Source organism: Bufo gargarizans, chromosome 8, assembly GCF_014858855.1.
Source record: "Bufo gargarizans isolate SCDJY-AF-19 chromosome 8, ASM1485885v1, whole genome shotgun sequence".
Lineage (NCBI taxonomy): Eukaryota > Metazoa > Chordata > Amphibia > Anura > Bufonidae > Bufo > Bufo gargarizans.
Window position 1 is genome coordinate 34,864,851 of NC_058087.1, and position 25,399 is coordinate 34,890,249.

General features: G+C 43.1%; 1 protein-coding gene across 3 annotated transcripts in view; it reads left to right on the plus strand.

Moving 5' to 3' along the window:
* The window catches only part of OLA1 (Obg like ATPase 1), a 134,370-nt gene that overhangs the window by 14,183 nt on the left and 94,788 nt on the right, over positions 1–25,399 (plus strand). For all 3 annotated transcript variants that reach the window (XM_044303602.1, XM_044303601.1, XM_044303600.1), the window contains 2 exons: positions 989–1,132; positions 2,475–2,602. In XM_044303602.1, coding sequence (XP_044159537.1) covers positions 989–1,132; positions 2,475–2,602 — 272 coding nt within the window. The remainder of the gene's footprint in view (positions 1–988; positions 1,133–2,474; positions 2,603–25,399) is intronic.

A 25,399-nucleotide genomic window follows, 5' to 3' on the forward strand; every position in this document is an offset into this window, starting at 1 on the left:
AAGAGGCCGCAGCGCTTCCGTGACATTGTGTTCGTTGGTCAAATGGCCCAGGTGCAGCTCAGTCCTAGTTAAAGGGGTTCTGCAGTTTAAACTGATGATCTATCCTCTGGATAGATCATCAACATCTGATAGGCGGGGGTATGATCCCCGGGACCCCCCACCTATCAGCTGTTTGAGAAGACAGCGGCGCTCCTGGAGTGCCACAGCCTTCTCACTGTTTACCGCAGGCCCAGTGACGTCACGACTAGTATCAACTGGCCTGGGCGCGGCTAAGCGCTGTTCACTTGAATGGAGCTTAGCCGCGCCCAGGCTAGTCGATACTAGTCGTGAAGTCACTGGGCCTGCAGTAAACAGTGAGAGAGCCGTGGCACTCCAGGAGCGCCGCTGCCTTCTCAAACAGCTGATCAGCGGGGGTCCCGGGTGTTGGACCCCCCTCCGATCAGATGCTGATGATCTATCCAGAGGATAGATCATCAGTTTAAACAAACTGCAGAACCCCATGGCATGAACTGCAATACCAATCACTGCCACTATACAATGTATGGCACTGTGCTTGGTATGCTGTGAAGAGGCTGCAGCACTCACCCGAGCACCGTGGCCTCCTAAAAAAGCTGATCGGCTGGGGTGCCGAGAGTCAGATATTGATGTCCTATCCTGAGAGTAGGTCATCAATTTAGGAGTCCTGGATAACCCCTCGAAGGCCAGAGTGAACTGCAGGGTTTAAAATGATCATGTAACTAGTGCTTACTGCTTTCTGCATTAGTGGAAATATAAACTGAACCAATATGTATTGTGACCCACTTTTGCTTCTGTCATTTTGCGGTGTCAGAAAGGTTTTTATTTTAAAAAATATTTTTTAACGGGGTAAAACAAACTGCACAGTCATTGCTATTAGTTGTTAATCCATTTTAATATGCGCCCACATTGTACAGCATTTTCCAGACAGCCCATAAAACGCATTCCTTACACCTTCTCTTTACTTTAACAGGAAATCAACTTTCTTTAATGTGTTGACAAAGAGCCAGGCGTCCGCGGAAAACTTTCCATTTTGCACCATTGATCCAAATGAGAGCAGGGTGCCCGTCCCAGATGAGAGATTCGATTTTCTGTGTCAATATCACAAGCCTGTAAGGTAAGAGTTACTGCATCGTACAGCAAAGTATCCTCCCTCTATGATGATGGTGAACCCTTCAGTCCTCTAGATGCTGAGGATGAAATCATAACGCTAGCTGTAACAGAGCTGCCCTTGTATTTCTGTGTACTCCTCTGGTGCACAGGGGGTCCAACCATACCATCGCTTGGGTATATCTCATGGAAACTCTGTGCCAGATCAGACCAGTAGCTTGTGATTTAACTTTCAGTAGTCCTATCTACTATAGACATTTACAGTATATCCACAGTCCACTAACCCCGCCCCCCTCCCCCCCATTGTCTTATAGGTGCGGGTCCCACCGCTGGGAGCCGCAGCTTATATATAGAGAACGGGGGTATAGTGAACGGAGCCCTGAAAGTGAAGGAGGGCGCGCTGCGCATGCGCAGCCGCCTTCCAATTATTTCCTATGGGGCCAGCGAAAATAGCTCTTTCCGTCTGCCCCATAGAAATGAATGGGAGCGGGGGCCGCACATGCACGGTACGCTGCTATTCACTTCTATGGGGAGCCGGCTTGGTGGTGGCTGGACCGAAGTCCTCCAGCCACCACCCTGCGTGGCTCCGTTCTCAATATAAGACAATGGGGGCCTATCCTAGCGATATGCCACCATTGTCCATGATGAGACAATCCCTTTAAAGGGATTTTCCGAGATTTTTTTTAACTGGGGTCCGACACCCGGGACTACAGCAGATCAACTGTCTGAGTAGACACTGGCGCTCGCAGTACCACGTGGCCTTCTCTCAGCTCCCCAAGCTCAGCGCAGTACATTATATAGCGGCTGTGCTTGTTAATGTAGCTCGGCCTTATTCACTTCAATGGGGCTGAGCTGCGGTTAGGCGATGTGACCGATGAACGTGACATCACATGGCCTAGGGAGACAAAGCTGAGAGAAGGCTGAGGCTCTACTGCGAGCACTGGTGCCTGTCCATCCGCATTTGTGGATCCATGCTTCAGTTTCCGCAAAAAAATAGACCATGTCCTATTCTTGTCCGCAATTGCGGACAAGATTAGGCATTTTCTATTATAGTGTCGGCGATGTGCAGTCTACAAATTGCACATTGCCAGTGTCCATGTTTTGCGGATCCGCAAAACACTTATGGACGTGTGAATGGACCCTTAGCCTGTCAATCCAGTCTGCAGATGGTTATAGCCGCCTTGCCTGGCGGAATGAGGTCAGGAAACCTCAACCTGGTCTTCTAAAATGCTTCTGACAAGAGCTTACTTGACATTTAGTGTTTTCTATGTTGCGCTGATTTATATTTCTTGCAGAGATCTGATATTCCCTTATGACTCATTTCTCTAATGATTTAATTTACTCTAAAGCAAAGTGCCAGCCTTCCTGAATGTGGTGGACATCGCCGGCCTTGTCAAAGGGGCCAGTGCGGGCCAAGGCTTGGGGAACGCGTTTCTGTCAAACATCAGTGCCTGTGATGGAATATTTCATCTTATGCGTAAGTACCAGCTGATCTCACACATGTAGTGCGGAGAACGCCATTATCCTAGAAGGATAGAGTGACCTCAACCTTAAAGGGACACTACCATCATTTTTGTTTTATTACATATTAACAGCCTATAAATATTATTCCCCCCCCCCCCCAAAAAAAAAACAAAAAAAAAAAACAGATGGAAGATTTTCTGGATATAATGTTTTTTTTTAAGTCACTCCATGTATTTAAGTTGCTCTTTTGCTTGTAATTTTAGCACGGCAAACAGCCTCGTTTGACTTTTTTCAGACCATTCCCTCCGACCAGATACAGACTCACTTAGAGTATCACACATTACACTGGCAAATTCAGTGCTCTTCCTTGATCTGTCAAGAGAGCAGTATTGTTGTCATAATGTCATCCTAATTCTGCTTAACTACTATTTTACTTACATCTATCCCTCACAGTAGCAATAAGCTAACACTTGGTTTCTGTTGAATATTTTTCATGGGACAACCCCTTTAATATTCAGTGATGCAGTACAAATGGAATGAAAAAGAAAAAAGTTCTTTAAAAAATAGTTTTTTTTAAATGAATGTTGAGTTAAAAAAAAAAACTAAAAAACTTTTGATGAAAGTGCCCCTTTAAGTTAAGGAATCTGTCACCCCGATTTTGGACCATTATCTAAAGCAGGGGTCAGCAACCTTGGGCACTCCAGCTGTTGTGAAACTACAATATCCAGCATCCTCCATTTATTGTTATGTGACTTCTGAGAAGAGCAGAGCAATAATGCATGCTGGGAGTTGTAGTTTCACAACAACTGGAGTGCCGGAGGTGGCCTATCCCTGATCTAAAGTAATGCATAATGCAGTAGTACTGCAGATATGGAGTCCAAAGCACTTTATATTCCTACTGCCCCCCACTGTCAGCGCTCAGAGCTGAGATGAAATACATTGTCAGGTCTGTACACAGGAGTCCTCTCCATTATGTTAGAACAGCACAGCATCAAATGCTGACAGTGGGGGAACCGGGGGCAGTAGGAAAATACTAAATAGTGATGTGGACTCCGTATCTGCAATACTACTCATGTATTACTGTGAACAATAGTCCAGAATTGGGTGACCGATTCCCTTTAAAGAGGTCTTCCCATGTGGTATGATGGCATCAATATTAGACAGGTGCGGGTCTCACATCTGGGACCTGCTCCTTTTTCCAGAACGGAGCCCTCGAGTTCTATTTTCAGAAGACCCATCGCGGTGAATGGAGGGCACGCCACAGAAGCGCTGCCACAGCTGCAGGAAATAGCCGAGCCAGCACTCGGAGCTTCCTTAGCGGTAAACAGAGGATGGCCGTGCATGTGCAGCTGCTCTTCCTTCACTTTGGGGGCCCCATTCTGGAGATGGGAGCAGGTCTGAGAGGTGGGACCCGGACCTATCCTAACTATGGGAATACTCCTTTAAATGGATCCAAAATTCTGTAATTTGTTGTAATTATTTCTTATAGGGGTTGTCTGGGTTTAATATATTGATGACTCACACCCAGGTTAACATTTATTTGCTAAAAAGCAAATAACAGGGCACACCCTGCTGAACATAAAGGATTGTGTAAATCGGATGGCCCCTTTAATAGCATCAGTCTTGGCATCCATAAGGACGACCATAGACATCTCTAATGCCAGTGGCACACACTCCCTCTGCGTGGCATCTTCCACGTAAGCCACATTTATTCGCCTATGTATTTTCTGCGTTTGGGTAACAAGTGACACTTAAGGACCTATTCACATGGTCCTGGACAAGTCATTTGCACCATAGAGCTGTCCCTAATGATTGCATAGCTTTTGGGTAATGAAGATCCCATTCCAGCTACTGGTCCCGGGACTCCCAGCTACAGCGGACATGGGGCTCTCCGGATGCACGTCTGTTCATGTTACATGATACGCACTATTAATAGCTGGATGGATTGGCCGTCATGGCATGGCTCGCAGAGTAACGCGACTTAATGTTCACCTTTTAAAGATCAGATTATGCAAAATGTCTTTAGACATCCATGAATCTGTCACTTCTAGATAGAACAAGGTACTTAGCAATCAGTGGCTAAATATATGGAGACATTCTGATTTTAGCTGTCAGAGGCCAAGTTTATGTGCTGCTTGGTGACAGGAGACAAGCCAGGGAGACCTCCCATTCAATAAATACTATAAATTTCCTGCTGGGCGGCGATCATCATTGGCTCGTTCAGGCTCCTTTACAGAAGTCGCAAAGTAAGACGCTTCCGGGGTAGGTTCGCTTTAGAAATCTGGTCCTCTATTCCTGAGAGATGCCTCCATGGAGATCGAGTCCACCAGAACAAGAGTAGCTGTTTATTGGCGTCTTTGCTCCGGCTCATAGTGGGGGGTCTAGAGCAGGAGACCCCTTCTCTATGACATCCATATTAAGCATATGGACAGGGGTTGACTTTGAGAGACGACCACTTTATTTGCTTTTTAACCCACGGAACCCTACGGAAGCACCACGGAGTATTTTGCGTTCAGTATACTGGACGTTTTTTGCGTTCAGTATGCGGAACATATACTGAACCATTCATTTCAATGGTTAAGCAAAAAATACTGAAGTGTCTCCGTGTGCATTCCGTTTCCGTATTTCCGTTCCGTTGAAAGATAGAACATGTCCTATTCTTGTCCGCAAATCACATTACTTGGCTCTATTCAAGTCAATGGGTCCGCAAAAAAAACATACGGAACACATACGGAAATGTATCCGTTCCGTTTTTGCTGAACCATCTATTGAAAATGTTATGCCCAGCCGAATTTTTTCTATGTAATTACTGTATACTGTATATGGCATACGGAAAAACGGAAAGAAAACGGAACAGAAAAACGGAAAGGAAACGGAAACAAAAAACTGAACAGCGGATCCGTAAAAAACCGACCGCAAAACACTGAAAAAGCAATACTGTCGTATTGCATATGAGCCCTAACTGTTAAATCTGCAAAAATTAGGAAAGGGTTAGGATCTGACTACACATTTACGCTTTGTAGTCTGAAACCATGGAAACACAGGAGCTGTATAAAGAACATTCTAGGATATATTTTTAATGAAGACAATTTACAATGTTGCCTTTTTTTATTGTAGTACTTGTAAAATTGTAGATCACCTTTAATGTTAGCCTTGTTCCCCATTTTCAGTTATTAAGAGTGCTATTCTATGTCATGAAATGTTGTTAGTTTTTGCTAGACACAAAATCTTGATCATCAAACTGTTAAGGTGAGTGATGATGGCCACAGCTTCTCCTGCGCATGTATTCGAAATAGCCACAACACTTGGCTCTTGGTATTTACTCTAAAGAAGATCCAATTTTCTAGCGACGCTTTATCCTGATGTAAGGCGCTCAGCCTGTGAAAGCTCCCTCTCTTTCCTGTGATTTCAATGCTATCTTTATTTAGTTTGTTGGAAAGAGATTTACAGTAGTGGCAGTTATGAAATGATTGTTGCTTTCTTTATATCCCATTTTCTCCCTAGGGGCTGCCATGCAGTGCGAGTCCCTTCACTATAATATAGTGCCTTACTTTATCAAAGCCTTTATATTAAGAATTGCGTGCCTCTAAGCTGTTGGAGGGTTGTTTTTTATTTTTTTTCCTTTTTAAATCCATGTATGAAAAACAGATTGTCCGTGAGCTTTTTGTAAGGTCCATTACTGTATTTGTAAAAGCAATGGGTTAAAAAGCAAATAAAGTGGTCGTCTCTCAAAGTCAACCCCTGTCCATATGCTTAATATGGATGTCATAGAGAAGGGGTCTCCTGCTCTAGACCCCCCACTATGAGCCGGAGCAAAGACGCCAATAAACAGCTACTCTTGTTCTGGTGGACTCGATCTCCATGGAGGCATCTCTCAGGACTAGAGGACCAGATTCTCACATGAAAGGTATGGTTAAGTTTGGGGGAACCTACCCTACATGGTGGTATTTTTACATTGCAGATGATTTTTGATATGGGGCTCCCTTTAATGCTTTTGGCAGCTTCTAGCTTTTTCTGCAGGAAAAATAGAGACAAAATGGCGGCAAGAAATAAATCTGAAAGTATATGGTTTTGCCTTGGCCAGTTTACACATAGTTAGTTTGACATGACGCTCAGCTTTTCCTGAAGGTGACCATACACACTAGATACCGTCACCAACCACTGAATGTGGGAGAAGGCTTCCCCTCGAGTCAGATTTTCGGGGGAAAGAAGGGTTAGGCATAGTGAATTTTGGCATTCCCGATACTTTTGTTCTCAAGAGATAAGCCAGTGGTGAGCGCGGTGACGTCCGTGCAGGTCCTGCTGAATTAAGATGGAAGGTTCTTCTATATTCATTCATCAGGACCTGTGCTGACATCACCGCGCTCACGGCGTGTTGAGCGCGATGATGTCAGCACAGGTCGTTTTGCAGGTCCTGCAAGAAGAAAAAAGAAGACGATAACAGCTGTGCGATCAAGTGGATGAGGTGTAAAATTGTAGATCACCTTTAATGTTAGCCTTGTTCCCCATTTTCAGTTATTAAGAGTGCTATTCTATGTCATGAAAGTCAAAATGTTGTTCTTTTTTGCTAGACACGAAATCTTGATCATCAAACTGTTAAGATGAGTGATGATGGAAGTAATTTTTTTAATTATTTTTTTTAACCCTCAATGGACGTTTTACTTCGCATTCTGTATTAAGAATGCTATTATTTTCCATTAAAACCGTGTTATAATGGAAAATAATAAAATCTACAGAGCACCAAACCTGAACTTTAGTGAAGAAGTCCGGGTTTGGGTCTGGGTACCAACATTCAGTTTTTCATCACGCGCTTGTTAAACGCATTAAAACACTTTGCACTCATGCAGAAAAAACTGAACAATGCAACGCAATCACAGACAAATTGCGTGCAAACTCGCGCGGGTTTCCCTGAACCCGCCCGCAACGCATCCGGAATGAATCCGGCACGCTCGTCTGCAAGGGGCCTAAGACCTTACTGTTCAATGAGTCTGTATTGTTAATGGTCACCAGCACCTTCAGTACCATGTGGCTATTAACCATCTACGGAACAGTATTCTCTTCATTAGTTGAATAAGAGCACTCGTACTCAAACACCGCACAACTGTGACAAACCCGCGCAATGTGGTCGTACCCTAAAATCTCCGGGTGAAGAAGCCGAGGCCTGAGTGTTGGCCTCCTGAGAAGAGGACTGGCTTGGATTGTCACCTTTTGGGTTGATTGATTGAAAGAAGGACATTTGGGATGATCCGGTAAATTTAGTGAAAATTAGCATTTTAATAGCCCCAAGTGCCGTTATTACTACAGATCTCTGTATTCCGGTGCCTTCACACCGCACAGCCCGGCTACACCTGCTTATACTTTTTATTTTCCCCTAATTTTATGCTTTGAAAGTGGGAATCCTGATGCATGGACTCAGCTCCAACCATTGCTCCATAGCGCAGTCATTTGCATAATTTCTTCTTGGTGGGATAGTTGACATTTATTAGGACACCAGTAGAGCCTAAACGTTTTCCGAATGGGAGCCTGTAAATGATTTAGTGTCCAAATGTTTAAAAGCTCACAGGCCGTTCTGCTTGTCACCAGAATTGTCTCAATGGTGTGACGGCGCTCACTCGCAGATGGGAATAATGGACCGCTGAAGTGTAAACCTGTGGCCGATAAAAAGAGCTGCCAATATCCTCCACAATTATGTATGTTAATGTTTCAAGGGAACTGGAGCTATGAGATAAAGCTGTGGTCACAGGGGCAGACAAATTTTCTGGATTTCGTCCTGAAGTGACAGCTCACTGGCGGAAGCAGATTATCACTATATTTTAACCGCACAGCAAATGGAGGTCCTGTATATACCTGCAGGATGCGCGTCCCTTTAAAATCATCAGAGTTGGCCATACAGAGTTGTCATTTGACCGAAAGCACCCCCAGCTCTCCATGCACATGTGAGCGGAGTGTGGTCCGAACAGGTGGAGGGTAGTAAGCTGCTGCCAGACTCTGATGGGTGGTCTACCTCTCCTGAGAACAAACGGAGTGTGCATGTTGAGATTCATCAGACCAATTCTTCTTTCGCCCGACATCTGCCATTAGGGGAAAGTTAGTACTTCCCCCGCACATTAGATGGTCGACCGGTAAAGCTGAAAACAGATGACTTGCCTAAAGTTAATGTGGTGGCCACCTTTACGCTGACCATACACATAAGAGAGCTTCGTTCGAACACTTACTTGGTCAGCAACTTCCCAAACCTGCTAATCAACAAATGCGCTACGTGTCTCTAAGCATGCATGTTTATTTCAATCAGGAGATTAACAACTTGGGGAACAAAACGCGCTAGGCACGTTGAAATCCAAGGGTGTGTTCACATTTGTCTAGCGATCCGGAAACCACCCCCACAAATGGGGCATTGTACCGGGTTGGGAGACTCTGCAGTCAGCATTTTGGTGAAACTACACAGGATCGGCGGACATATGTGAACTCATCCTAACGTCCTCATCTTAAGGGTCCATTAACACGTCAGTATTTTTCTATATCCCGAATTGCGGTCTGTTTTTTGCGGATCCGTTGTTCCTGAAAATGTCATCTGTATGTCATCAGTTTTTTTGCGGATCCATTGACTTTGTACCAGGATCCGATTTTGCGGATAATAATAGGACAAGTTTTATATTTTTTCGGACATGCGGAACGGAACAACGGAAACGGACAGCACACATTGTGCTGTCCGATTTTTTTCAGGACCCATTGAAAATGAATGGGTACGCAACTGGTCCAGATCTGTTCCGCAAAAAACGGTACAGATCAGGAAAGAAACAACGGACGTGTGAATGGACCCTAATCTTTCCCAACATCTACATTCAAGGACCAAATGAGAGAGGTATGAATGCAGATGCAGCAGTTCCTACTTGTGCTGCATTCTACAATGTATGCCTTCTTTACTTACATTAAAGGGGTTTTCTGAGATCTTTTTAGTCATGACCTATCCTCTGATGGTTGGGGGTCTGACATCGGGCACCCCATCGATCAGCTGTTTGAGAAGGCACTAGTGCTGGCAGTAGCATCACAGCTTTCCCTAGGCCAGGCATGCTCAACCTGTGGCCCTCCAGCTGTTGCAAAACTACAACTCCCAGCATGCCCGAACAGCCTACACGCTGTTCAGGCATCCTGGGAGTTGTAGTTTTACAACAGCTGGAGGGCCGCAGGTTGAGCATGCCTGCCCTAGGCCATGTGTTGTCACGTTCATTGGTCTTATGGCCTAGGCGCCGCTCAGCTCCCATTGAAGTAAAGGGGCTGACCTGTGGTACCGAGCACAGCCGCTACACAATGTACGGTGAGCAGAGCGAATGCCATGGCGCTACTGTGAGCGCTGGTGCCTTCTCAAACAGCTGATCCGTGGGGCTCAGTAAAATTATCTCGGAAAACTATTTTAAATGTGATCAGCGCTCTTATGAATAGGCAAGATTTACAGTTTTTTATGGGTTAGGAGCATTTGCGTTTTAGAGACTGCTTTCACACATGCAGTTTTTGACAGTGTTTTTGCAATTTTTCAGCCAAAAAAATGCACTGTATAGGACTTTATTTTATCATTTTCCTATTTTTTTCCATACATGCCAAGATATTGCTTGAAATGCACTATTTTCTAATTGTATTTTTTCTTTTCATTCTACAAAACCTCTAACGATATCATTTTCTGTAATATTTCATGAATCACTCTTGTTGAAATCCAGTATTTTTATTAAAAACGGATCGTTTGTGTGGTCTGTTACTTTCCAAACATAAGGCCACTCTTCTGCCGGGGCGCTTGATTGTTTTCTTCACCTTTTATGCTGTTAGGTGTGTCTTTGATACCGGGAATACAGGAGTCTTGCTACGCTCAGTCATTTGAAGTGTTACCTCGCACATCCCTTTGGTGGCCCCACAGTTGATCTTCTCGCTCCTCTTGGCTATTGACATTATTGTTTAAGTGATCTTTTTGGTGGTCTCGTTGATGCTCTTTCTCCAAAATTCCTTTGTGTCTCTGCTTTTGTTTAAAGACTAGAAAGCGACAAGACATTGCCGGCTATCAAAGGTTTAGCTTTTTTCCTACTAGTTTGTACAGCCCGAGTGTCCCTGGGGTATTTTATTTTTTGATTTTTTTTGTTACCTTAAGCTGCTTTTGGTCTAAAAGTCAACTTTATATGGTTTCAATCTTATTAAATCATTGCCATCCACATGCCAGCTCGGCTTTAATCACAGCTGTAGTTGTTTTATGTCCTCTTATATTAAAGTTTTTGAAAAAGGTTTTGAACATTTTTCAGCATTTTTTTTTTTCTAGTTGGATCTTAGACATAAATTGTCATTATTCAGTGTTATTAAATCACCTCTTTGCTTATGTCATTTCATCCTATGACTGCGTAGCTCCAATTTTTTTGTCTTCTAAGGCTACTTTCACACTAGCGTTAGTTTTCCGGTATTGAGTCCCATCATAGGGGCTCAATACCGGAAAAAAACGCATCAGTTTTTTTCCTAATGCGTTCTGAATAGAAAGCAATCCGTTCAGTATGCATCAGGATGTCTTCCCTTTTACGGTATTTGGCCAAAATTCCGGAACACTTGCAGGATCCGGCATTAATTTCCATTGAAATGTAGTAATGACGAACCTGGTACCAAGTGTTCATGAAATTGCCGCAGTGACCTTTAAAAATGTGAAAAAAATAAATACCGGGTCAGTTTTTCCGGATGACACCGGAGAGACTGATCCGGTATTTCAATGCATTTGTCAAACGGATCCGGAAACAAATTATATCCGTTTACACTCGGATTTCCGGATCCAGCGGGCAGTTCCGGCAACGGAACAGCCTGCTGGATTCTTCTAACGCTAGTGTGAAAGTACCTTTAGGGTTGTCAGCAAGTTCTGTGACTGTTTTTATTTTCCTGTATGGTATATCTCGGAGAAATTTCTTCATCTGTCTTGTTCTTGTTATTCTACTAAAAGTTCTAGGTCACTCATTACCTAGATTTAGTAATAGATCTAGAAGTCATCTATTTCATTATTTTTTCCGCCTCTAGACCGGTCTGAAGCCTTAGGCTGGGTTCAGACCTGAGCGTTCTGAAACGAGCGCTCTGTATGCGCGATTGTACGGGCGTTTACAATCGCGCATACAGAGACAGGTGTGCACACATTGTCGCGCGTTCCCGAATATCTATGTGCGGGAACGCGCGACAAACGCCCAAAAAAAAGCTCAAGCACTTGTTTGAGCGTCGGGCATTTTACAGCGCGATCGTACGCGCTGTAAAACGCCCAGGTGAGAACCATTCCCATAGGGAATCATTGGTTCTTGCCTGTTGTGCGTTTTACAGCGCGTAGGAACGCGCTGTAAAACGCTCAGGTGTGAACCCAGCCTTAAACTGAACACTTGGTTATGGTTGGAGTTTTTGGTTTGGTTAGTTTCACTGATGAGAGGGGGATGACTTGATGGCAGCCAGATATCCACATGCCCCCCCCCCCCCCCCCAAATCATGTGCTGTCAGTGGGACATTCGAGAGGCCATCTAATCTTGCCAAAATCAGTAGCTTCAGCCAACTCCTCTTGACTGTATAGCCAACTTGTATTGGGTGCCATAACCTCGCCTTCTATAGTGTTTCTTTATGCATAGTGGACCTGTAGAGCGCATGCATGACCACTGCATCATTCAGATACTTCCGGAACAGGTGGCTCCAAACCTCAGTTGTAGTGATTATAGGGGTTCCTGCAAATGGACCCCCCCACCCATACATTTATCACTTATCCTGTAGATTGGAAATAAATGTTTGTGCTGGGATAATCTCTTTAGAGAAGGGTTGCTCAACCTAGCGGCCCTCCAGCTGTTGCAAAAATACAATTCCCAGCATGCCCTAATAGCTGTAGGCTGTCCATGCATGCTGGTAGTTGTAGTTTTGCAACAGCTGGAGGGCCACAGGTTGAGCATCCCTGCTTTAGAGGAACACTGCAGACAACAGTGACACGCCATGTTGTCTAGTGCATGTTCTGATGGAGTTATTCTCTCTTCGGTTCTTTAACCCTTGTTTCATGCGTATCTAGAAAATGTATATACCTTCCATGTTGCATCTGCATTTTTTGCGTACCAATTGACTTCGATGGGTTTGTAGTCCACACTTTGCAGCCAAGTATAGGATCTGTTCTATAGTTTTGCAGAACGTACATACGGGTGATCCTTGTCCTTTCTGCATGTGTATGTCCTTTCCGCAAAAAGAATATGCTGACTACGGACCCGTTGAAGTCAATGAGACCGCAAAAAACAGTTTCGGACCGAGTCCGTATTTTCTGGATCCGTAGTTTCCGGACTACAAAATTGACATTATCATGTGCATGAGGCCTCAATCTAATTATTGAGCTTTTTAATAATTGCAAAGTTACAAATTAGTTCATATCCGATCAATTCCCCCATAATGTTGACTAATGTTGATCAGTGGTAGATAATTGATAGTATAGGTGTAGCAATGTTATTGAAGAAGACAAAAAATAACGTTAACTGTCTAGATTGACTCTACCTTCCCCTTTTACATTAAAATTACCACAATTCATTAATGGCAAATGATAATTTACTGGTTGAACTAGCGTTTTCAGCTCAGTCGCTACTTCTGTTCACATTATACGATCATCGTCCACCATGAATCGTTAGCGTTTGAATTGTAAAGACTATCTGCTCGTCTAAACCCAGCATTAGCCGACCACTGCAGAATACTGACTGCATGCCCGTCTCTCCTGTGACTAATAATTACGCAAATGACTCCTGCAATAGAAAGACATCACTTATAAACCAGCTGTGCAGAATGCTATGGCCGTCGTGAGCCAAATGTGTAGAAAACCCTTTAGCATGCCATTGCAGCTTCACTGGTATCTTCTAAAGGGCAACCGCTTTCTGGTAGAATAAAAGAAGCCAACACCATGCTGTTCGCAGATGGAACTAGTCACATTTTCCCAGCAGGAGCCACCTTATGGGCCAGAAATTAGTTGTGTATCAGCCGTACGTCTAAGAGGTTGGAGTACAGGATTGTGAGGAAAGTCATCATCCTCATATGAAATTGAAATGGGTTTAGTAAACCACCTTGTTTAATTTGCATGAAATAATAGAAAAATGGGAGTGAGTATAATTTCATAGGGGGACATCTTTCGCTTCCCAATGGGTAACTCGAGCAAGATGGCCATAGAATTGCATGATGTGGTGGAGCACGTACATTCAGATGGTAGGTTGCATTCTACCTGTACGTGACCTTGCTCCATTTCATTTCATTATGTCCACGTATGACCGATTTGTTGCAGAAACTCATATCAGGACCGCGAGGAGAGGGTTTCAGCCACTGTGCCAATCCCATCCAGTGGAAACCCAGCCTTAGGCCTCGTTCACATTTCCGTTTTTCACTGAAGAGTGCTGCCTGCAGAAAATGTGGACAGCACGCGTACCCGTTGATTTTATTATGTTTGTTCACACATCAGTTGTTGTTTTTTTATTTATTTTTATATATATATATATATATATATATATATATATATATGAGAAATGCACTACTTGGGTCCATGATGCGGAACAGACACTCCCATTAAAATCTATGGGTCAGTGAAAATAACGGACACGACACGGAAGGCATCTGTGTTGTGTCCGTTTTTTCACTGATGGCAGATGCTTTGGAAATAGATTTTCTGCTGAGCAGTGTACGTGGAATACGGATGAGAAAGAGACCAAACATGGATCCTACACGGATGAGACACCGATGTCAAATGGGCACAGAAATGAGAATGAGTCCCTAGGGTATATAGAAACGTGACTAAGATGTTGCAGCTTTTCTTCAGAAAAAAACACAATCAAATGATGCAGTTTTTGTTGCAGATTTTGCTGCAGAAATGTTGCCTTGGAAAGGCTGGAATCCACAGTTAAAACCTGCAGCATAAATTGACTCGGTGCAGGGTTCAAATCCGCACCACAGGTCAATTTCCTCTGCTAATTTTTTTCCGATACAAATTGCTAAAAACTAGGGATGAGCAAACTTCTGTTTTCAAGTTCGGCGTACAAGTTCCGGGTTAACTAAGAATGACGTTATACGGGGGCCATAAGTTTTAATCCATGGTAGCGAAATCCATAACAGAATTCTTAGATAACCCGAACTTGAAAACAGAACTTCGCTCAACACTACTAGAAACCCATTCGCTTTGCTGGTTCTGTACAACGCTGCGGATTTGCCACACAAACGTCTGCAACGGCAAATCTGGAGCGTTTCAGTCCCGCGTGGACATAGCCTTACAGCGATCCAGGAATATCTGCAACTTTGCCGCCTGCTCTAGTGGATCTGGATGGTCCTTGGAGCAGACTTTGTAGGATGCTTTATGGCTGTGCCCTCTCAGCCCTTCATTCAAGTGCCTTGTGCTTCCAGCCCTTTCTGCATCACTTGATATTATCCCCATTTTGTCGTGAACTTGGCAGACGGGAAGCATCTCTTTTCACCCCACCAGCCTTTTCATCTGCTGTCTCTTGTGTGCCATCCTATTCATCGCCATGGGGGGACAAAGCAAGATCCCCCACCCTTCCCCTTCTGCCCATGTGTGCCTTTGTCGTGTGCTTTGTACACTTTAAACTGCTCAGGCAAAGTCATTACCATGTTTAGACAAGCGTTCATTTATCTGTGTGAATCATTTGCATTGGGTAATTCTCCTGCCTTCTGAGTGCCATCCACCACAACGATGTGTTTATAAAGTTTGCAGTACACTTTAACGAAGAGAGGCTCCGTAATGGCACTATAAATTAATGTGAAGATCTTCTCTTCTTTTCATTGGTGTTTTTTTTTTTTTTTTTTTTCCCCACCGTAAAGTGACAAGCGTTTTTTTTTTTTTTTCTTTTTTGTATGAAATGTTTTATGAGCTGCATTGGAATGACAAGTCCGGAGAACCATCTCGGAGCAGAATTGATTTGTCAACTTTCTCTCTTTCCTATGTAAATTGCTTCCGTCGCATCCCAAATAGAAATAACTCGGCCCATTTGCCTTTTAGGGCAGTTTATGAAAAATGTATTTACTGCGGATAATTTCAGCTCTGTCTCTGTGGTCATTTCTCTGTCTATATCAGAGACCTAGATCTCCTCAATTTTACATGCATTTGTCAGAATCGTATTCAAAACCTTCATGAATTATTCCCCGGTTGTGTAGCCCAGGAGTGTTCGCGTGTATGTGATGATTTTTTTTATTTTTTTTTAAACCTATAATTTTTTATTTTTTTGGGGCTTTTTGTTGTTCCTTTTACATTTTCACAGCTTATTACTTTGCAAGGAGGCAAAGTCAATTGCTTTGAAATGCTGCACGAAGCTTATGTAGACAGTGGACAAAGAGTATGGAATTGCTCCGCCTGTTATGTGGAGCGTTTCAAGGGTGCAGAGCAAATCTTCTCGCCATTAAAGAAGCAAGGGCTGATGAATAGAAAACATTCAGAAAATAAATGGGGGTCAGTTCATATCCGGGCTGAGAGATTCCAGGTGCCAGGTAGTCAGTGCGTTGTTACGTCTACCATATGGTATTGCTGGATCTATATTGTGCTATATATTTATTTTTATTTTTTATTTTTTTGTGCTCTCTGAGCCATCTATGAATATTTCACATCTGCTTTGCCTTCTATTTTGATGTGGAAGGATAGCCAGTTACATGGCACGAAAAGGCATAGAACAAGGCAATGGGTTTGTTAGTCCCCTACCAAAATGTTTGCGAGGACAGGAAATGGGCAGGGGTCAATGCAGGGTGCAGAACTGAGGCTACTGCAACCTGTACCGGTCTTATGTGACTGATCATCTTGGAACAGTGGTGCTCGGGGGTACAGTTTTTTTTGTTTTGTTTTTTTAAATAGTAAGGCTATATATCAGAGAATACACCCAACATATACCGCCGATGTGATAGGAACAGCTTGACAGATGGAGTCTACCCATTTAACATTTAGGTCTCATGCACATGACTATGTGAAATATCGGTACCATTCAGCACCCATTGTCATACTGTCATTGTGGCAATATATTTCAGTATAATGTTCAGTACAATTGCCTTATAAATTCCCTGCTTCATATCCAATTATTTTTTTCAGTAGTGCAGTGCATGCAAACATTTTTCCATCCTGATATAAAAGAGCCACCCAGGCCCAGATTTACTTACATGCCAAAAATCTGTCTTAAAAGTGGCGCAATTTGGCACATCTGGTGTTTACATAGTAACATGGTTTGTAAGGCTGAAAAAAGACCTCTATAAATGAAAGGTATGGTGGCTCACTCCGTTTATAGCTGTGGATGGGTGCTACCAAGCCTTATGACTCACCCAGTCATAAAATAGTGCATATGTCAAAAAATATAGAAAGGCTGAGCACTCTCCACCTGGACCAGACAGAGATACAGACACAATGGATAATGGTAGTAATATTTATTACACCTAATACAGATTCAACAATTAAAATATAAAATCTTAAAACAACTAAAAAGTGATAAAACAATGTATAACATTCTAATTGGAAACGGTTAGGAACAGTGGAAAAGAGTGAAGTGCTATGACAAATTACAATGGCATATATAACCTTTAAAATAGATAAAATCGATTGACGTTCGATATACTGAAGAATCGATGAATATTCGCCAATAGGATATTCAGTGTTTATTCGAATAGAGATCCAAGCAGAGTTCGATAGATTCTATTCGATTAATTTAATATATTTCGACAAATGTTCACATTTTTTTGAGATAGCCCGACGTGTTTCGGGGTCTTTTCCTAGCCCATTCCTCAGGGGCTAGGAAAAGACCCCGAAACGCGTCTGGTTATCTCAAAAACCCGCACATCAGCTGATGAATATACTTTGACCCCTGCATCCTGGAATTGGTTCTTCACCTTGCTGAACTTTCGACTCTCTGACATACAACGAATATCTTGACCTAAAACCAACTGGGTCTTGCTAGATGCGAAATCTTCACTTACACACTCGCTATATCTGAATAAGCTGGGAAGACTACTGGAGAATATCTATATCGGGGACCCCATAATTGCTTGAACCGCTCCAGCTGACCCACCATAATCAGGTACCGCCGGATCTGACAGTATTAGGGTACTTTCACACTTGCGGCAGGACGGATCCGACAGGCTGTTCACTATGTCGGATCCGTCCTGCGGCTATTTCGCCGTGCCCGCGGACCGCCGCTCCATTCCCATTGACTACAATGGGGACGGGGGCGGAGCTCCGGCGCAGCACGGAGAAAGGCCGCCGGACTAAAATTACTGCATGTCAGGCTTTTTAGTCCGGCGGCCTTTCGCCATGCACCGCCGTGCTGCGCCGGAGCTCCGCCCCCGTCCCCATTATAGTCAATGGGGATGGAGCGGCGGTCCGCTGGCATGGCGAAATAGCCGCAGGACGGATCCGACATGGTGAAACAGCCTGTCGGATCCGTCCTGCCGCAAGTGTGAAACTAGCCTTAGCCACGTGGGACGCCACCGTGTGCTCCAGTCAGACTGCAATCGAAAGTTACTGAGAAGTGTAATCACTGCATCTCACTCATGTGAACATTTGTCGAAATATATTAAATTAATCGAATAGAATCTATCGAACTCTGTTTGGATCTCTATTCGAATAAACACTGAATATCCTATTGGCGAATATTCATTGATTCTTCAGTATATTAAAAAAGACATCTGTCCATCCAGTTCGGCCTGTTATCCTGTAAGTTGATCCAGAGGAAGACAAAAAAAAAAGTGTGAGGTAGAAACCAATTTTCCTCATTTTAGGGGAAAAAATTCCTTCCGGACTCCAATCAGGCAATCGGAAGAACTCCCTGGATCAACGACCCCTCTCTAGTAGCTATAGCCTGTAATATTATTACACTCCAGAAATACATCGCAGAGGATGTCCCCTCGTCACAGTCCTGGGGATAAATAGATGATGGGAGAGATCTCTGTACTGACCCCTGATATATCTATACATAGTAATTAGATCTCCCCTCAGTCGTCTTTTTTCTAAAGTGAAAATCCCTAATGTGGATAATCTTTCAGGGTATTGTAGTCAATCCATTCCAGTTATTACTTTAGTTGCCCTCCTCTGGACCCTCCCCAGCTCTGCTATGTCTGCCTTGTTCACAGGAGCCCAGAACTGTACACAGTACTCCATGTGTGGTCTGACTCGTGATTTGTAAAGTGGCAGGACTATGTTCTGCCTGACACTGGTATCTACAGCTTAGTTTTCTGTTCACTAAAATTCCTAGGTCCTATTCCATGTCAGGGTTACCCAGTGTTTTACCATATATATATATATATATATATATATGTATATATATATATATATATATATATATATATATATATATATATATATATATATATTTTTATATTTATATATTTTTTTTATCAGTTTATCTTTTATTGAAATAAACAGTATCACTTGAACACCAAAAAGGAGTTCGTAGTTTTTTGTACAATTGAAAATAAGTATAAAGAGATACAAAGATATTGGTGTACGCAGACAGTGTTTTACCATTTAGTATGTACGGGTGACTTGCATTATTCCTTCCCATGTGCATAACCTTACATTTGTCAGTGTTAAAACTCATCTGCCACTTCTCTGCCCAAGCCTCCAATCTATCCAGATCCCTCTGTAGCAGTATACTGTCCTCTTCCGTGTCAATTACTTAATTACTTTGTTTACCGAATGCTTGACTAAGTAGAGGGAAGGGGGCGAGCTTTGTAGGAAAGAGGGTGGACCTAAGATTCACCTTTTAGCACCACAATTGTGGCGTAAAAATCTGTCTCCAAGTAAACCAACCAATAGATTGTATGGAGTCAGAGAAAAATGTCTATCCCTGCACCAGATTTATCATCCAGCCTGAGCCACTGGGATAAATCTGGTGCATTTCTAGACAGCTTGTCTCAATTTACACCATCTTTACTATTAGTAAATCCGTGCCCTATTTTTTCAGTTTTCTTACATAGAGTGAGTACAAAATCTCTTCCAAACGTGTGCCGCCCGTTCCGTGCATCGGGGACTGTAAATTGCGGTCCCCAATGCATGTGCACCATCCGTGTGGCTGGTGCAGACACGGATGCCGACCCATTCAACTTGAGTGAGTCCGTGATTCGTGCACACACCAAAAAAAATGGAACCTGTTCAGTTTTTTTGCAGTGCAGAGTCACGGACAGGAAACCACACCTTCCGGATTGCGGATACATTCAAGTGAAACAGCCGGTGCCTGTATATTGTTGACCCGCTGTTTGCTGGCCGCAATATGGGCACCAGCCGACAGTGGTTGTGTGCATGAGCCCGTACAATCATATTACTTATGGAATCCTCCTTAGGATACCATGCATGCCACTTCTTATTGTGTACAGCTCCATAGTACCATAATTTTGCATGGGGCCTAAACCTAGGGCTGCACATAGACCCTTTTTGAGCTGCAGTCAGAAGACTTGCTTGCAGTTTTTTTCATACAGTGTCTGTATAGCGCAGGGGTGCACAACCTTTTCTGGTTGGGGGCCACATTGTCAGCCTAAACAAATTCCAAGGGCCGAAAATAAAACTTAAAGAGGTACTACCAACTGAAATACTATATTTTTGGCATATTGAACATACAGTAGATATCATAAATGTCTAGTTACACTTCTAGTACTACCATCTAATGGGAGAATACATGAAAAAAACATGTGAGCAGCCACAACACATAGAAATACATAATTTGTTACCAGATAGTTGGGGCCGCACAGAATGCTATCGAGGGCCGCATGTGGCCCCTGGGCCGCAGGTTGTGCACCCCTGGTATAGCGCCATGCTTCGTATGCATTTCTGCAGGCTGTGACTATCTCAGCCCTTGCTCTAGAGAGTGTGTTGAGACCCTAGCCTAAATCAGTGACTCGTCTACAGACCCAGACTTGTTTACTAGGTAAGGCCTCTTTCACACGAACGTGTGCGCCCATGGCCGTGCTGCGGGCTGCAATGCACTAACGCCAACCGTGGGGCAGCCGCAGCTGATCGCGGACCCATTCACTTTAATGGGTCCGCGATCCGCCCGTTCCACAAAAAGATAGGACATGTTCTATCATTTTGCGGAACGGAAGTACGGTACGAAACCCCATGGAAGCACTCCGTAGTTCTTCCGTAGGGTTCCGTGCTTCCGTTACGCACCATTCCGCCTCTCCGGATTTGCGGACCCATTCAAGTGAATGGGTCCGCATCTGCGATGCGGAATGCCCACGGAACGGCGCCCGTGTATTGCGGATCCGCAAATGCGGTCCACAATACGGTCACGGAGCGCACACGTTCGTGTCAAAGAGGCCTAAGTGTTCATTTCCAGACGACACAATTATCTTTTTATTAAAAAAATGCTTGTTTTCTCACCCGAGAATGAGGTGCATTTTGCTTTTCTTCTCCCTCCTTATTATATTTCACAAGAAGATTGCACAATAAAGAGCGTTTTCATTCCCATTCCCTCCTTTTCAAGCCACCTGTTGCTCCTGATGCGCAAGTACATAAATTGGAACAAAATGCTCATCAGTCATCAGTAGAAGCATTAAAATTACTTTCGAGACTTGCTTTACAAGAAATTCTTTTGTGCCTGTGACACTAGCTTCGTTTTATACAATTAAACTATTACACGCTAGAATAATTTAAATTGCAGCCGCAGTTCATCGTGATAGCGTTTTTTTGTTCTCCTAAGACAAAAATGTGTTTACTGTAAGACACGTTCTGCTGTTTAACATTTTAATATATATCTCCTCGATTTTTTTCTTTTTTTTCTTCTGCAGGTGTCTTTTCACTTATTCTAGTAAGATCCTGTTAAAAATACATTTGTATGTATCTGTGCATGTAAAATAATATTGGTCTTTCAGCCGATAAACCAGAAAGTCTGGTCTACCATCCGAAAATGGAAAACTGCATGCGATTTTATAAAAAATTGCCACGGTTTTGCAATGTGGTCACTGGCCATGTGATTTATGAAGGTTAAAGTAGCACTCCCACAAAAATGTTCTGACTTGTTAGAAATGTACATGATGTAAACTGTAGTAAAGGTAATCTTCTCAACAGTCACTGTATTTGTGAGTTATAACCTCCCTTCTGATCCTCAGCTGTGTCATGTGACCAACATTTAATGTCATTCTCATAGGAATGAATAGAGAAGTAACGGACTTCCTCTCCTGTGTCAGTTGGAGATCAGAGTGTTGGTCACATGACACAGCTGAGGATCAGAAGGGAGGTGATAACTCAAGCAAGTGCGGATGCGGTGCGATTTTCACGCACGGTTGCTAGGAGACGATCGTGCTGGGGACCTGATCTTTATTATTTTGCCTTATAACATGGTTATAAGGGAAAACAATAGCATTTTTAATACAGAATGCTTAGTAAAATAGGGCTGGAGGGGTTAAAAAATAAATAAATAAATGTAACTCGCCTTAATCCACTTGTTCGCGCAGCCCGGCTTCTCTTTTTATTTCAAGACCTGGGTAAAGGACCTGTGGTGACATCACTGCGCTCAACACATGGTCTATCGCCATGGTGATGGATCATGTGATGAACGCACTGATGTCATCAAAGGTCCTTTACCCAGGTCCTGAAAAAAGAAGAGAAGCCGGGCTGCGCGAACAAGTGGATTAAGGTGAGTTAAATTATTTTTTATTAACCCCTCCAGCCCTATTTTACTAAGCATTCTGTATTAATACAATCTACACAACACCTAACCCAAACCCGAAATTCTGTGAAGAAGTTCGGGTTTGGGTACCAAACATGCCGATTTTTCTCATGTGCGTGCAAAACGCATAAAAATGTTTTGCACTCGCGTGGAAAAATCGCGCATTTTCCCTCGACGCACCCGCATCTTATCTGGGCCAAAAACATGACGCCCGTGTGAAAGAGGCCTTAGGGTGTATTCAGACATGCGGTTGGATGCAGTTAAAGCTACAGCAGGTAAAAACCGCATGGCAAAACATGCAGATTTAATGTGTTTTTAACCACATCCAACCTCACCACCTGGATATACACCCTTTAAGGGGTTTTCAGGGCTCTAGATATTGATGACATTTTCTCAATATCAGATCAATTGTGACCTCTACCTACCGATCAGCTGTTTTCAGCAGCCTCCCAATGCCAGAAAAAGCACACTGGACCTCCGTCCACTGTGTAGTGGCCCTGTCGGGTGAGAACAGCTTATAGGGATGATGCCAGGATTGATGTAAAACATGAATATCAGACATCATATAGGACATGACAATGTCTTTGTAACAAAGCTAGAACCGGCCCTGTACCTCCCATGGATCCAGAGGTCTGCCCATTCATTTCTGAAATTCTGAGTCCTTTCTGCTACAGCTCTCTCCCTATCACAATTCCGGGTGTGTGTCCTTTCTGCTGTAGCTCTTTCCCTGTAATTGCCACAGCTTCTAACGGAAGATATTGCTGGTGTCAGTTGAAGATTTAAACTGAGTGAGTGTGACCACCTGAGTGAGGTGGACGGAGAAAAAAGGAAATAGTTGAATAGTTCACTGGCTATACTTTTTAATGATATGCATTGAAAAAGGTAGAATATTTTTCGTGTTACAACTTCTTTAAAGGCGTTTCTAGTTTGCATCAACATCCTTTAAAACAGGGATGCTCAACCTGCGGCCCTCCAGCTGTTGCAAAACTACAACTCCCAGCATCCCTGGACAGCCTACAGCTATTAGGGCATGCTGGTAATTGGAGTTTTGCAACAGCTGACTGAGAAAGCAGAAGTGCTTAATGGGTTTGGTTGGATACAGAAACATGAAGTGCTACATACAGCATGGAAACACACCAGAGTGACTGGTTTACAAGGGTAAAAACGGGTCAGGAGGGTCCAAAAAAAAAAAAGCATGGGAAAGTTGTACATGAGGTCAGTAATCAGATGTGCATATCTCATTAAAAACAATGTAATCCTAGAAAACTCCTTTAAGGGAAAGCTGTAAGGCCTCATGCACACGAACGTTTTTTTTTTTCCCCCCGTTCAATTTTTTGCGTTCCGTATGTATTCATTTCATTGGGTCCGCAAAAAAAACCCCGGATAGAACATGTCCTATTATTGTCCACATAATGGACAAGGATAGTACTGGTCTATTAGAGGCCAGATGTTCCGTTCTGCAAAAAACGGAATGCACAAGGATGTCATCCGTATTTTTTGCGGACCGCAAAATACTGAAAAGGCGATACGGTCGTGTGCAAGAGGCCTAACTGTGCCTACGGTTGGTTTGCCACCAAGCAGCATAGCAAAAAAAAAATACTGTGCACTGGTTTTTAGCACAATAACATGAAATGTCCGCATGAAAGAAACTTAACTGCAGAACTTTAGCCCTGAAACTAGTGTAAATGTATTACTGATTGCGGTAACCTGCTTTACTGCAGTAGTCCATATCTGAGCCTAATTCCAAGCGGGACTGCTGCGTTCCTGGCTATTGAGAGTATTAATGGAACCAAATTGCTCTTTTTTTATGCAAATTTCTCCCCATTTCTGTCCCCCAAGAAGCTTTTTAAAATATCGCTGTTGGGCTCTTTAAATATAACAATAGCTAAAAGCCGAAGAACACTATCGAGCACATTTTTCGAAGGCAGCCCCGCTTCCATGGCATATTAAATTCAACCCAAGGTAAAGTATATTATTCACAAAACTCAATAGGGATCCTGCACTTGAAAACAGGAATTAAAAATGGAGTGCAAATGAAAAAGAAAGAAAAAAGTCTAGCTTTAACAGTGGTGAATTTCCATCAGCTCGCCTTGTCGACGCGTCCGCTCTGCTGTGTTTTGTGCCTGGCCTACGTATATGGGCTGCCTTTAAAACTTGAGTTGCAACTTTATATCCCCCCCACCCTTTTTTTTGTCTTGACCCCAGGGCCCAACGTGTTCTGCCACCTGAGACAATTATCCTCCCGTGTTGTGAAATTAGATTAATTGGTAGTCAAGGTATAGAGTGTTTTTTTTTTTTTTTTTTGCTTTGGAAAATGTGAGTGTCCAGGGGGAGTAATTTCCTAGGAAAGGAACGTAGCGATTGTTTTTGCATTATTAGATGAGTACTTTGGCTTTGCTAATATCTCGCCTACTGTTTGACAGAGCAGTGGAAAACCTTCATATGGGAGGACGTAAGGAGGGAAAGGCTGGCTCTACGGTATTATTTTACCTGTTGCTGAAAGCTTTTTAATGAGAATGTTCACATCTTGATTATCAGATAATAGACGCTTACTATAGCGTGAAAAGTTGTGTGCAATACTTTAGGAACATGTAAGATTGTATGGATAATGGAGCTGCTTTGTCATAAAATGTGCCGGTCACAGCCCACCCACCCCCGATGCTGGTTAACAGGGAGTGCGGCAGTAATAACGTTTTACAGCAATCTCTGTTTGCAGTTTTCTCTCTTTATGGTGGTCATATGAAATATATAGGTAATCAGGTAGTACATGGAGTACAAAAAAAAAAAGGTCTTCTTTATAAGTAAGTGTGATCTGTTACAAAACATCCTTCATATTAAACCATGGCTTCTGCAAGAAAAATAGAAGCCATGACAGCAGTGTGAGCACAGCATTAAAGGATATGGACAACATTAAGGGAATTTTTTATTTTTTAATATTGCATTGTACTCGCTTTTAGCTAAAACCATCATATTGATTGGTCTTTATAAAAAAAAAAAAGTTGAGCCCCTTTCTCTGTACAGCTTCGAGTTTCTCTAGTACCTTGCTTTGTATTTTTACTGTTTCCCTTCAGGCATCTCAGCTGACGGCTCCTTATCTCTGATCTTCTGACCTTAGCAGCACTCATTACAGCTCATTTCTTTTCTTAGGCTACTTTCACACTCGCGTTTTG